Here is a 14994-nt window from a genome sequence, read left to right as displayed (position 1 = left end):
TGCATAAATAATATAAAAACAAATATTAATATACGGTGGCAATATAACGACTTCATACCGTCGTGCGGCACCTCAATAACACCAACATATTTTTGGTCAATTTCTAGAATAGATACAACATCACCCAGCAGGGGGCGACAGTGAGCGGCCGAGAAACACTCAGGACTCAGGATGGAAAATCACCTGGAGATGCAAATCCTTGGATGTGGGGGGGGGGGGGATGAGATAAGGAAAGGAGAAGCTCGTATAACTGATAGCAGATGGCGAGCGCTGAATATCACACCGGACGTCGGGGGGGCAGCTGCTATTTGTGACGGATCGGGGACTTTGAACCGTTTTGTGATGAAATCGAGAGGGAGACAACTCCCCGGGCACCATCATTTCTCTAACCTATGATACTGACCTTAAAAAACACGAAACGCGACACCAGGTCTTACTCTACCGCCAGCTAGGAGGGAAAAAATTCCAAAAGAAATTGCTAAAATTTTTCCCAAAAAAATTTTTGCAAAAATTTTCATTCCCCACCTTATGTGTACTGTGTTTAGTTTCTGATTGGGCTAAAAAAAATCCAAAAAAGAAAAAAAAATGTTGTTAAAAGTTATAACCTCTGGTGTCACTTTAGGAATTTTTTTCAATGTAGTTTTACAAGGGGGTGGGGTTTAGCAGGAACAAGGCTGGCCTTGAAATGTGCCACCATGTCCCCAAATGAACCTGTGAACTTTTAGACTCCTGATTACACTCAACTCAGTTAAAGGGAATCTCTTCTGTAGACCATCCCCTAGACTATAATCTGATCACACAATTTCCAACTACTTAGACCTCCAACAATCATCTGCAATCAGTGAGGAAACCTGGAAGTAAGTGCTCACCTTACCTACACTGCCCCCGCAGGGGAACTGAAGCATTACACTGAGCTAGATCACATCAATGGGATGTCTATGTAACACCTCCCGAACGAGAGAGATGATCTTTATGGCCTTTGTTCATTCTTGAGGAGGCCAAACTGAAAATCCCTTTAAGATCCTATGGCTAGGCAATGTAAATGAATCCTTATGGAAGCTTTCTTAAAGGGGAGTAAGAGGCAAAAACGTTGTCATGCTAGGGCAAGGATTAAGGGGTGTTAGTGTTCCTTGAATGCTTGTGTCATGTTTTCCCTCCCTAGGACCCTGTGAATCAAGAGTGTTCCTTAAAGGGGTTGTCCAAAATGTTTTATTGATGACCTCAATAACTGATAGGTGGGGGAGGGGTGACTCTCAATCCCGACACTGATCCGTTCTTTGGGTCTGGAGCTGACACCGCACAACTGATAGCTCCGTGCCCTGTGTAGTGGTCATGCACTATTACCCTGTAGAGCTGAATGACCACATGGTCATGTGACCGTAAAAATTCTGAAAATATCCGACACTTGAAACCTCATGTAGCAAATTGTCAACTTTAATCATAAACAAGACATAGAAAAATAAAACCGCTATATACATGTCACGTGATGAGGCAGTCGGGGTGGCGCCACCCTTCATACCGCCCTCTGCATTCAAGTCACTGCTTCCTCCTGTCTTCCGTGACCACAAGGGGTTAGTTATGTGCTCCATTGGGTGCCAGGTAGAAGCTAGTAAGGGGTCCAGCCTTCGGTGTTGGGGTGATGGGGGGGGGCAGTATTGAGTCAACCTAGAGAAGAAACGAGTGAATAATTAGCCGTATAATTAGGTAATAATAATAATAAACAACCTCGATTGGGATTTGAACCCATGACCTCATGACCTCGGTGTAATTAGGTGGCAGTGCCAAGCACTATAATGTTGAGTAAGCAGATTGCCTGTAAATCTAATCAGTAGGACTTTAAATACTATCAGATCTACACCGCTGGCACATGATTGGCCACGTCCCCACCCTGGACCTTACCATGAGATGATTGAATATCTTAATCTTTATTAACAACAAATTACAAATCTGAAACAAACTGGGAACACCCATAGTTGCAAAAGTACTAACACCCGGAGGTAAACTTTCCGCCTGAGTCCAGCCATGAACATGAATGTTTCTCCTACATTTTATATCGGACACAGTTTTTTTGTAAATAATTTCCAAATCAACAAGAATTTGCCCGTATACCCACCATTTATTCCTTGTCTTTTCGACAGGTTCCACAAAGGCATCCAAACAGGCCGTTGAGCATCTGGATGGTGCACAGGATGAGGGATATACCGGTGGAGGCAAGGACGATGGAGAAGAGGATGATGTTGAACTCCACCACATCTTGGGGATACTTACAAGTGCTCCACAAATCTTTATTGAACAGGTAGTTGTCCTCACTGCAGGAGACATATGGAAGTGGTAGTTAGTCATGTCCGGCAGGTATCGGACAGAGGTTATGCTGTGAGATGTGTAAGAGCCTAACCCAGGACTATTACATACTGACAAGTGTGTCACATGGTGTCAACTAATGGACACCAAAGAGAAGGCCTCAAACATTGGCCAAAGTAAGTGATGGACTAAGGTCTGAAATGGTCAACATGGACTGGGGTAAAGTCATGAAATTAAGTTTTTATGGGACTTCTACCCCCAGCCACCTAGGCAATAGACCATGGCCCCTACCAGATTTGTATTATCGTATATACTTGGGTATAAGCCGACCCAAGTATAAGCCGAGACCCCTAATTTTACCACATAAACCTGGGAAAACCCATTGACTGGAGTATAAGCCGAGGGTGGGAAATGCATTGGTCACAGCCTCCCCATTATATAGCCTGCCGGACCCTGCCCCATAGTATATAGCCAGCACCTGCCCCCCAGTATATAGCCTGCCAGACCATATCCCCCAGTATATAGGCAGCCCCCTGCCCCAGTATACAGGCAGCCCCCTGCCCCAGTATACAGGCAGCCCCCTGCCACAGTATATAGGCAGCCCCCTTCACCAGTATAAAGGCAGCCCCCTGCCACAGTATATAGGCAGCCCCCTTCCCCAGTATATAGCCAGCCCCCTGCCCCAGTATATAGCCATTCCCCTGCCCCAGTATATAGCCATTCCCCTGCCCCAGTATATAGCCATTCCCCTGCCCCAGTATATAGCCATTCCCCTGCCCCAGTATATAGGCAGCCCCCTGCCCCAGTATATAGGCAGCCCCCTGCCCCAGTATATAGGCAGCCCCCTGCCACAGTATATAGGCAGCCCCCTTCCCCAGTATATAGCCAGCCCCCTGCCCCAGTATATAGCCATTCCCCTGCCCCAGTATATAGCCAGCCCCCTGCCCCAGTATACAGCCAGCAGTGGAGGAAGCCAGAAAGGTGAGTTTTGATATATTTTTTTACTTGAGTATAAGCCAAGTTTGGGTTTTCAGCACAATTTTTTTGTGCTGAAAAACTAGGCTTATACTCGAGTATATAGGTATATAAAATAATCAAGATCCATATGTATTCATGTTAATTGAAGGCACACAAGAAAGTCTAAGAACTGTTATTCTTACTTGAAATTTTCCAGTTCTGAATTAAAAGGTCTCCCCCAGACGAGATCAGTCAAATTTTTTAGTGGACGATATTGGCACTGAGGTCCTTTCACCATTCCCACCACAGATAGCACAAAACCATAAAGAGATCCTACGACTCCGATAGCAGCGAAGATGATGGACAGGAACATCTGCAGGGAAAAAGGGGAGAGAATTTACCAAAATTTTTTGAGAACGATGTACAAACAGATGCGCGAGTACCATCTAACGAAAACCTCATTGAGGATGTTGGCTCAATGTTCCCTTAAACTTTTGTAGGATTCCACCTTCTACAATCCATAAATAAAGCGTAATCCACCCTTATTCCTTCAGATGGTATGCAACGGCAAGGGGTGTCTTGTCCAATCATGGCTGGTTGACTACGATGAAATAAGACTACGTCCACCTATGGGTGTTCTCCATTACGGAAAAGGAAGCTCCCGAATAATGGACACTAACAATTCTCCGATGACTCTTTTGACTATAATGGAGTCGTTAGTCTTCTATTGCGTTGTCGAGCTTTAGACCAAAAAGTTCTACAGGCAGAAGATGTGACAGAGAGTCCCTCAACTTAGTCTAAATTCTAAGACTGAGACATTGTTTTCCTTTGCTTAAGACAAGCCGAAATTGGACTCATTTAGGAAATCTTTTGAAGAACCTCAATATTCAAAAATTTCCCACCTCATGGAAAACATTTAGTGGTTGGTTGATGATGATGAATGACCATTTTTGGATTCTAGTTTAGATGTTCCTCAAGCAGTCACCTCCTCTGCCCTCCTTCCCCTCTGCCTTCAGGGGGCCAGACACGTACAGCATGCCCAAAGTATCAGTAGAATAGGGTCAATGTCTACTCACCCCACATCGGTTGTTGCAGCAGCCTTCTCGACCGGTGGCTTGGATATGAATCGCTGGAATGAGCACCTGGGACCAGAGAACAATGGTTTCAGTTTTGGATATAAATGGAGAACACTTTGGTTTCCAATACTATGTTCCCTCTTCCCCAAAGAGTAACCCAAAAATATAAGTTTGATGGTCTCACCAATATTCCTCCTCCGATAATTCCTCCGAGGTAGAGAACCTCTGGAGTCATCTGCTCTCCGGGCTTTGTCACTGGCTCAGTCTGCCATCCTGGAAAGAACAGGATCACATTGGCGATCACGGACACCACACACAACGGGTACAAGGAGATCCCGATAAATTTTGCACATTTCCCGGTACACATGGTGGCGAGAGATGGATGTTCTGCAGGCTGAGAGCAGGTGGTGGAGGCTGGGACTGTGGTGAAGATGGAGATCCAGGTCCTTTATATCTCCAGGCCCAGCCCCATTGATAACAGGTCACAAGACCGTGGAGTTTGAACTTCATGTGACACGGGGAGATAGAGGGACAGAGCTGTCATTATTTCCACTGAATAATCCTAGATTACCTCAGGACAGAACCAAGGGTCATGCAGATTTTTTGGGAATTTCAAGGATGGTCATTCAATGCCTAAAATGTAGTCTTCAAAACCTTCAAGAGCCGGATTTAGGGAACTATAGTGACAACCAAGGGGGGCACAATCAAAATTTCTCCACGTCTAAGCTGGAGCTACATGGGTAGATCCTAACAAAGAGACTGTTTATTGTGGATATTTAAGGAATCTACTTCTTTAACCCCTTCAACTGCAAGACATTTTTTTTTTTGCATTTCCGATTTTCACTCTGCTCATTCCACAACCCATAACTTTTAGATTTTTTTTTGGTTTATCTGCAAAACCATCTAATATTCTGGACAAAAAACTGGAAAAGTCCAACTGTGGTATTGGCAAAAATAAAATGAAAGTTGTGAAATATTCTGGGTTTTTATTTTTACGGCTTTTAATGTGCGGTCAAAGTTACAACTCCCCTAAAAGCTGGTGGGCCCCAGTGCAAAGTCTGTTCCAGGACCCCCGACTATAATATATGGTTTATAGTAACAGTCTTCTCATATGGGAAAGTGACACTTTATGGGCCCCCTTAGCCTCTTGGGCCCGGTTGCGACCGCACTCTCTTCACCCCCTTCAGTTATGCCCCGGCTCACCTTTATTGTTTGGATCAGTGTGATCACAGCGATACCACATTTATATAATTTAGTAATATCTTAATACCTGAAAAAAAAGTAAAAAAACTTGCATGAAAAATAAAATTCCTAGAGTCGCAATATTCCGACACCTATATCCTATTCATGCTGCAGTGTATGGAGCTGTGTACGGTGACATTGGCTGCGGGGTGGGATGATGTTTTCGTTGATACTATTTTGATAATCATACAACCTTTTGATCACTTTTTATGCACCTTTTTTTGGCGACACAATGGCTAAAAAGTGGCGATTCGGACATGTTTGGACTCCCAGCTGGCAAGTCGGCCAACCAAGCATCACCATCTCCAACATTCTCTTTCCACCAGCTGTGACTTGGTAAAATACAAACAGTAGAACAATATCATAAAAACACATCATAGGAACAAAACAAAAAAGAGGAGGGCAGGTTTGCTTGAGTGCCGAGCTGAAGAGAGCTAGGAAAACTGAAGCCCCGCCTTAAATCATGCCACAACCAGGAGCAGTAACGCAATGAGGTAATAACAGGGAGGGGCAGGTTAGAGCTTAAGTGCCTGCCCACTCCCCTTATTAAAATACCACACAGCCCCTTTCAAAATAACCCATTATTGACTAAACTGCAGCCACCAGTCCAGGTTTTTCCGGTAAAAGCGACTTTAGAATATTCCAACAATGGGATTGTGGGGGAGACATAGAACAGGTTCTTGTTTCTCCGATATGTTGCGGGGCTGACACCATATAGTCAGTTCCACAGCATATCAGGGAAACAAGACCAACATGCATAGTGATCAGTCCGTGGCACGGTACTTTTCACTGGTTTTTAAGGAAAAAAAAGTTTTCAAAATTATGCAAATGAACCGGAGGGGCTCCATAGATGTCAGTGGAGCCTGGAGCCCCTCAGTCTGATCTGCATAATTTTTAAAACCTTCTTTATTAAAAACTACTAGGGCATAAGAAGCTAAAAAAAAGCAGATCATCGCCAGTATGTCCGTGCTTGGTTAATTATCCTTCATCCTGGTGGTAGATGTCCTTTACACTTTGACAAGAGTTACACGAAATATCACACTTGGATTTAAGAAGGAGGTGGTGTAAATGAAGGGTTAACTGTACTGTAATAATTAAGTATAATGTCTCTCATTAGTGTTATCTGTATCAGTGTCGGGAGTTCACAATGACGACAACTGAAATGTTATTAATTTTTAACCACCATGGACGCTGGCGTGTCCGAGACTCCAGTTTTGTGGGTGACACAGTCAGTTGTCGTCATTGCTCAGTACACAATATCCCCACCGATCCCTACATTCATCACCGGGAACTGGGGGGCTTCCTTATCACTGGTCTGGTGTCACAGGGTTAGAGGCTAGCCCATTCCCATCTACTGGTCCTGTTCTCCAGCCTCTTGTTCACCGGCGGTATGGTGCTCCTGGTGTCTGGTGGTTTGGTGCTCCTGATGTCTGGTGGTTTGGTGCTCCTGGTGTCTGGTGGTTTGGTGCTCCTGGTGTCTGGTGGTTTGGTGCTCCTGATGTCTGGTGGTTTGGTGCTCCTGGTGTCTGGTGGTTTGGTGCTCCTGATGTCCGGTGGTTTGGTGCCCCTGGTGTCTGGTGGTTTGGTGCCCCTGGTGTCTGGTGGTTTGGAGCCCCTGGTATCTGGTACTTTGGTGCTCCTGGTGTCTGGTGGTTTGGTGCTCCTGGTGTCTGGTGTTTTGGAGTCCCTGGTGTCTGGTGGTTTGGAGCCCCTGGTGTCCGGTGGTTTGGTGCTCCTGGTGTCTGGTGATTTGGTGCTCCTGGTGCCTGGTGGTTTGGTGCCCCTGGTGTCTGGTGATTTGGAGCCCCTGGTGTCTGGTACTTAGGTGCTCCTGGTGTCTGGTGGTTTGGTGCTCCTGGTGTCTGGTGGTTTGGTGCTCCTGGTGTCTTGTGATTTGGAGCCCCTGGTGTCTGGTACTTAGGTGCTCCTGGTGTCTGGTGGTTTGGTGCTCCTGGTGTCTGGTACTTAGGTGCTCCTGGTGTCTGGTGGTTTGGTGCTCCTGGTGTCTGGTGGTTTGGTGTTCATGGTGTCCAGTGTTTGGTGCCCCTGGTGTCCGGTGGTTTGGTGCCCCTGGTGTCCGGTGGTTTGGTGCCCCTGGTGTCCGGTGTCCGGTGGTTTGGTGCCCCTGGTGTCCGGTGGTTTGGTGCCCCTGGTGTCTGGTGGTTTGGTGCTCCTGGTGTCCGGTGTCCGGTGGTTTGGTGCCCCTGGTGTCTGGTGGTTTGGTGCTCCTGGTGTCCAGTGTTTGGTGCTCCTGGTGTCTGGTGGTTTGGTGCTCCTGGTGTCTGGTGGTTTGGTGCTCCTGGTGTCCAGTGTTTGGTGCTCCTGGTGTCTGGTGGTTTGGTGCTCCTGGTGTCTGGTGGTTTGGTGTTCATGGTGTCCAGTGTTTGGTGCTCCTGGTGTCCAGTGGTTTAGTGCCCCAGCCCCTCCAGTACTACAGAACTCCCATGTCTGTAGGGTAGATCATCACTATAAAAATGGAGTAGGGGAACTAGAATACCCCCAATAGTGATGTCTGATTGATATGCGCCTTTCCTTCACTGGGGCTCACAATCTAATCAAGCTTCCACTATGTTTTGGAGTGTTTGAGGAAACCGGAGGACCCCACACAAACACGGAGAGAACATACAAACTCTTTGCAAATCTTGACACTGGGACTTGAACACAGGTCCCCAGTGCTGCAAGGCTATAGTGCTAACCACTGAGCCACCATGCTGCAAGGCTGTAATGCTAACCTCTGAGCCACCGTGCTGCCCATATTATGAGAAGCTGTCACTATTGCGTCACAGGGGATGATTTGAGAAAATGTTACTGCCGTGTCACAGGGGCAGGTATGAGATGCTGTGAGCAGGGAGCAGGCGGCCATGGCTCCTAATTTTATGAAAATGGTGCAAAACTTTAACTGAATATATATATGTGTAAGTTACTAAATATCATACCCCCCATATATATTAAGAAAAAATGAGTCAGGATTGGGATTAGATTGAGGATAAACCAGATGATGTCACTGAAGAAAGACGTCAGATCTTATGTCATGGTCCAAGTATTTATCACACCAGCGGGCGGAGAGATTGTCTACTATTCCTGAGGTCACATCTGATAATCCCAGTAATGAGATAAGAAGGATCTTCTATGCAACCTGCAACACGTCATCGGAGAAAAATGTGTTTCAGCTAAATGTGTATTATACAGTACAGGCGGTCCTAAGCCTCAGTCTAACACTGACCCCAAACTGAAAGCTCATTCTCAACCCTACACTGATTCTGTACCCAATCCTCAATCTAATCCTAATCCTGAATTTAATCCTTAACCCAATCATAGACCTAAATCTAAGCCTTAACTGAAACATTTCTCCAATCATAGACTAAATACTTATCACAAGCCTAACCCTAATCATAAACATAACCCTAATCATAAATATAACAGTAACCCTAAGCCTAACCCTAATCCTAATCATAAACATGACAGTAACCCTAAACCTAACCCTAATCATAGACATAACAGTAAGCCAAAGCCTAACCCTAATCATAGACATAACAGTAACCCAAAGCCTAACCCTAATCATAACCATAACCCTAACCCTAATCATAAATATAACAGTAACCCTAAGCCTAACCCTAATCCTAATCATAAACATGACAGTAACCCTAAACCTAACCCTAATCATAGACATAACAGTAACCGAAAGCCTAACCCTAATCATAGACATAACAGTAACCCAAAGCCTAACCCTAATCATAAACATAACCCTAACCCTAATCATAAATATAACAGTAACCCTAAGCCTAACCCTAAACCTAATCATAAACATAACAGTAACCCTAAACCTAACCCTAATCATAAACATAACAGTAACCCAAAGCCTAACCCTAATCATAAACATAACCCTAACCCTAATCATAAATATAACAGTAACCCTAAGCCTAACCCTAATCCTAATCATAAACATGACAGTAACCCTAAGCCTAACCCTAATCATAGACATAACAGTAACCCAAAGCCTAACCCTAATCATAGACATAACAGTAACCCAAAGCCTAACCTTAATCATAAACATAACCCTAATCATAAATATAACAGTAACCCTAAGCCTAACCCTAATCATAAACATAACAGTAACCCTAAACCTAACCCCAATCATAAACATAACAGTAACCCTAAGCCTAACCCTAATCATAAACATGACAGTAACCCTAAGCCTAACCCTAATCATTAACATGACAGTAACCCTAAACCTAACCCTAATCATAAACATAACAGTAACCCTAAACCTAACCCTAATCATAAACATAACAGTAACCCTAAACCTAACCCCAATCATAAACATAACAGTAACCCTAAACCTAACCCTAATCATAAACATAACAGTAACCCTAAACCTAACCCTAATCATAAACATAACAGTAACCCTAAACCTAACCCCAATCATAAACATAACAGTAACCCTAAACCTAACCCCAATCATAAACATAACAGTAACCCTAAACCTAACCCTAATCATAAACATAACAGTAACCCTAAACCTAACCCCAATCATAAACATAACAGTAACCCTAAGCCTAACCCTAATCATAAACATGACAGTAACCCTAAGCCTAACCCTAATCATTAACATGACAGTAACCCTAAACCTAACCCCAATCATAAACATGACAGTAACCCTAAACCTAACCCTAATCATAAACATAACAGTAACCCTAAACCTAACCCTAAACATAACAGTAACCCTAAACCTAACCCTAATCATAAACATATCAGTAACCCTAAACCTAACCCTAATCATAAACATAACAGTAACCCTAATCCTAACCCTAATCATAAACATAACAGTAACCCTAAGCCTAACCCTAATCATAAACATGACAGTAACCCTAAGCCTAACCCTAATCATAAACATGACAGTAACCCTAAGCCTAACCCTAATCATAAAGATAACAGTAACCCTAAGCCTAACCCTAATCATAAAGATAACAGTAACCCTAAGCCTAACCCTAATCATAAACATAACAGTAACCCTAAACCTAACCCTAATCATAAACATAACAGTAACCCTAAACCTAACCCTAATCATAAACATAACAGTAACCCTAAGCCTAACCCTAATCATAAACATGACAGTAACCCTAAGCCTAACCCTAATCATAAACATAACAGTAACCCTAAACCTAACCCTAATCATAAACATGACAGTAACCCTAAGCCTAACCCTAATCATAAACATGACGGTAACCCTAAGTCTAACCCTAATCATAAACATAACAGTAATCCTAAGCCTAACCCTAATCATAAACATGACAGTAACCCTAAGCCTAACCCTAATCATAAACATGACGGTAACCCTAAGTCTAACCCTAATCATAAACATAACAGTAATCCTAAGCCTAACCCTAATCATAAACATGACAGTAACCCTAAGACTAACCCTAATCATAAACATGACAGTAATCCTAAGCCTAACCCTAATCATAAACATAACAGTAACCCTAAACATAAACATAACAGTAATCCTAAGCCTAACCCTAATCATAGACATACCAGTAACCCTAAGCCTAACCCTAATCATAAACATGACAGTAACCCTAAACCTAACCCTAATCATAAACATAACAGTAACCCTAAACCTAACCCTAATCATAAACATAACAGTAACCCTAAGCCTAACCCTAATCATAAACATAACAGTAACCCTAAACCTAACCCTGATCATAAACATAACAGTAACCCTAAGCCTAACCCCAACCATAAACATAACAGTAACCCTAAACCTAACCCTAATCATAAACATGACAGTAACCCTAAGCCTAACCCTAATCATAAACATAACAGTAACCCTAAACCTAACCCTAAACATAACAGTAATCCTAAGCCTAACCCTAATCATAAACATAACAGTAATCTTAAACCTAACCCTAAACATAAACATAACAGTAACCCTAAGCCTAACCCTAATCATAAACATAACAGTAACCCTAAACCTAACCCTAATCATAAACATAACAGTAATCCTAAGCCTAACCCTAATCATAAACATGACAGTAACCCTAAACCTAACCCTAATCATAAACATGACAGTAACCCTAACCCTAACCCTAATCATAAACATGACAGTAACCCTAAGTCTAACCCTAATCATAAACATAACAGTAATCCTAAGCCTAACCCTAATCATAGACATAACAGTAACCCTAAGCCTAACCCTAATCATAAACATGACAGTAACCCTAAGCCTAACCCTAATCATAAACATGACAGTAACCCTAACCCTAACCCTCATCATAGACATAACAGTAACCCTAAACCTAACCCTAATCATATACATAACAGTAATCCTAAGCCTAACCCTAATCATAAACATGACAGTAATCCTAAACCTAACCCTAATCATAAACATGACAGTAACCCTAAGCCTAACCCTAATCATTAACATGACAGTAACCTTAAGCCTAACCCTAATCATAAACATAACAGTAACCTTAAGCCTAACCCTAATCATAAACATAACAGTAACCCTAAGCCTAACCCTAATCATAAAGATAACAGTAACCCTAAGCCTAACCCTAATCATAAACATGACAGTAACCCTAAGCCTAACCCTAATCATAAACATGACAGTAACCCTAAGCCTAACCCTAATCATTAACATGACAGTAACCCTAAGCCTAACCCTAATCATAAACATGACAGTAACCCTAAGCCTAACCCTAATCATTAACATGACAGTAACCTTAAGCCTAACCCTAATCATAAACATAACAGTAACCTTAAGCCTAACCCTAATCATAAACATAACAGTAACCCTAAGCCTAACCCTAATCATAAAGATGACAGTAACCCTAAGCCTAACCCTAATCATAAAGATAACAGTAACCCTAAGCCTAACCCTAATCATAAACATAACAGTAACCCTAAGCCTAACCCTAATCATAAACATGACAGTAACCCTAAACCTAACCCTAATCATAAACATGAATGAGCTTTCAGTTAAGGGTCAGTGTTAGACTTAGGATATTTTGTATATAATACACATTTAGCTGAAACACATTTTTCCCCGATGACGTGTTGCAGGTTGCATAGAAGATCCTTCTTATCTCATTACTGGGATTATCAGATGTGACCTCAGGAGTAGTAGACAATCTCTCCGCCCGCTGGTGTGATAAATACTTGGACCATGACATAAGATCTGACGTCTTTCTTCAGTGACATCTTCTGGTTTGCTCACCTTAGGTTTCCTCCTATAGATATTACCCTGGTGGAGAGGTTGTCATGTGGGAGCTGATCTCTTACCTGGTGGCCACCCCATGGTGGTAACATAACGGAACATCAGGATTTTGTGTTTTCAAGACGGACCAACAGTGGTAGGGGAAGGTACTAGGAAGCTGAGACATGAGATATTTGGTGTATGAGAGTTCCTGGTTACCATATCCCTTTGGTGTGAGAACTCAAGTCTAGGATGATTACCTGGAAGACTTCATCCATCTCTTCTCAAATCTATCTCCACTGGGTCTTTGTTTGGCTTTGAGTTAGGGATCAGAGTTTTGCATGCTGTAGTTTTCATACTAAAAGTGGTATTCTACCTTCTAGCACCAAGCAGTGATAAAGATCATAACACTAGAGTTATGTATCTGGTGAATGCCCCATCATCAGGAGGACATGATCAGGAGCACATGATCAGGAGGACATGATCAGGAGCACATGATCAGGAGGACATGATCAGGAGGACATCACCAGGAGGACATCACCAGGAGTACATGATCAGGAGGACATGATCAGGAGGACATGATCAGGAGGACATGATCAGGAGGACATCACCAGGAGGACATCACCAGGAGTACATGATCAGGAGGACATCACCAGGAGCACATCACCAGGAGCACATCATCAGGAGGACATGATCAGGAGGACATGATCAGGAGGACATCACCAGGAGGACAACATCAGGAGGACATGATCAGGAGGACATCACCAGGAGGACATCACCAGGAGGACATGATCAGGAGGACATCACCAGGAGGACATGATCAGGAGGACATCACTAGGAGGACATGATCAGGAGGACATGATCAGGAGGACAACACCAGGAGATTATCACCAGGAGAACATCACCAGGAGGACATCATCAGGAGGACATCATCAAGAGGACATGATCAAGAGGACATGATCAAGAGGACATCACCGGGAGGACATCACCAGGAGCACATCACCAGGAGCACATCATCAGGAGGACATGATCAGGAGGACATGATCAGGAGGACATCACCAGGAGTACATGATCAGGAGTACATGATCAGGAGGACATCACCAGGAGCACATCACCAGGAGCACATGATCAGGAGGACATGATCAGGAGGACATCACCAGGAGGACAACATCAGGAGGACATGATCAGGAGCACATGATCAGGAGGACATGATCAGGAGGACATCACCAGGAGGACATGATCAGGAGGACATCACTAGGAGGACATGATCAGGAGGACATCACCAGGAGATTATCACCAGGAGAACGTCACCAGGAGAACATCACCAGGAGGACATCATCAGGAGGACATGATCAAGAGGACATGATCAAGAGGACATGATCAAGAGGACATCACCAGGAGCACATCATCAGGAGGACATGATCAGGAGGACATGATCAGGAGGACATCACCAGGAGCACATCATCAGGAGGACATGATCAGGAGGACATCACCAGGAGTACATGATCAGGAGGACATCACCAGGAGCACATCACCAGGAGCACATCATCAGGAGGACATCATCAGGAGGACATGATCAGGAGGACATCACCAGGAAGACAACATCAGGAGGACATCACCAGGAGTACATCACCAGGAGCACATCACCAGGAGCACATCACCAGGAGCACATCATCAGGAGGACATGATCAGGAGGACATCACCAGGAAGACAACATCAGGAGGACATGATCAGGAGGACATCACCAGGAGCACATCACCAGGAGGACATCATCAGGAGGACATGATCAGGAGGACATCACCAGGAAGACAACATCAGGAGGACATGATCAGGAGGACATCACCAGGAGGACATCACCAGGAGGACATCATCAGGAGGAAATCATCAGGAGGACATCATCAGGAGGACATGATCATGGACTACACATTGTATGTTAATATGGTAGGTAGGGGATAAGAAGCAAATAAGTAGTGGCCATAGAATATTTATATCATGGGATGTCATCAATAATCAGACTTGAAGCTTTATGAAGCTGCAGTAGGTATAGAAAATGTGACTTTGCAATAAAATTAGGACAACCTAAGATATAGAAGAAATAAACCCAATGACATCGTCTATTTACAGTGTCCCAATAATAGGTACACCCACAGCCCCCCCATAACACCGACACCCACAACCCCCATAACAACAACACCCACAGCCTCCATAACACTGACACCCACA

At 43.7% G+C, this 14994-nt stretch overlaps 1 protein-coding gene across 1 annotated transcript; it reads right to left on the bottom strand.

The window, feature by feature from the left end:
* Window positions 1–1416: 1416 nt before the first annotated feature.
* LOC140125780 (transmembrane 4 L6 family member 4-like) lies at window positions 1417–4766 on the bottom strand. Its single transcript, XM_072144647.1, has 5 exons — window positions 4519–4766; window positions 4335–4400; window positions 3462–3631; window positions 2114–2309; window positions 1417–1665 (listed from the first exon to the last, which is right to left on the bottom strand). The coding sequence occupies exons 1-4, from the start codon at window positions 4699–4701 to the stop codon at window positions 2117–2119; spliced, it is 612 nt and encodes a 203-aa protein (XP_072000748.1). The 5' UTR covers window positions 4702–4766; the 3' UTR covers window positions 1417–1665; window positions 2114–2116.
* Window positions 4767–14994: the final 10228 nt, after the last annotated feature.

The sequence above is a fragment of the Engystomops pustulosus genome, chromosome 4 (genome assembly GCF_040894005.1).
Source record: "Engystomops pustulosus chromosome 4, aEngPut4.maternal, whole genome shotgun sequence".
NCBI classification, from domain to species: Eukaryota; Metazoa; Chordata; class Amphibia; order Anura; family Leptodactylidae; genus Engystomops; species Engystomops pustulosus.
Note: the sequence above shows the minus strand (reverse complement) of the source record. Positions and strands in the feature narration are given on the sequence as shown.

Coding starts and splice junctions, on each gene's coding strand:
- LOC140125780 (XM_072144647.1), bottom strand. CDS start 4,701: ATGTGTACCGGGAAATGTGCAAAATTTATCGGGATCTCCTTGTACCCG. Junction 4,401..4,518: donor TTATCGGAGGAGGAATATTG/GTGAGACCATCA, acceptor CTCTGGTCCCAG/GTGCTCATTCCAGCGATTCA. Junction 3,632..4,334: donor GCTGCAACAACCGATGTGGG/GTGAGTAGACAT, acceptor TTTTCCCTGCAG/ATGTTCCTGTCCATCATCTT.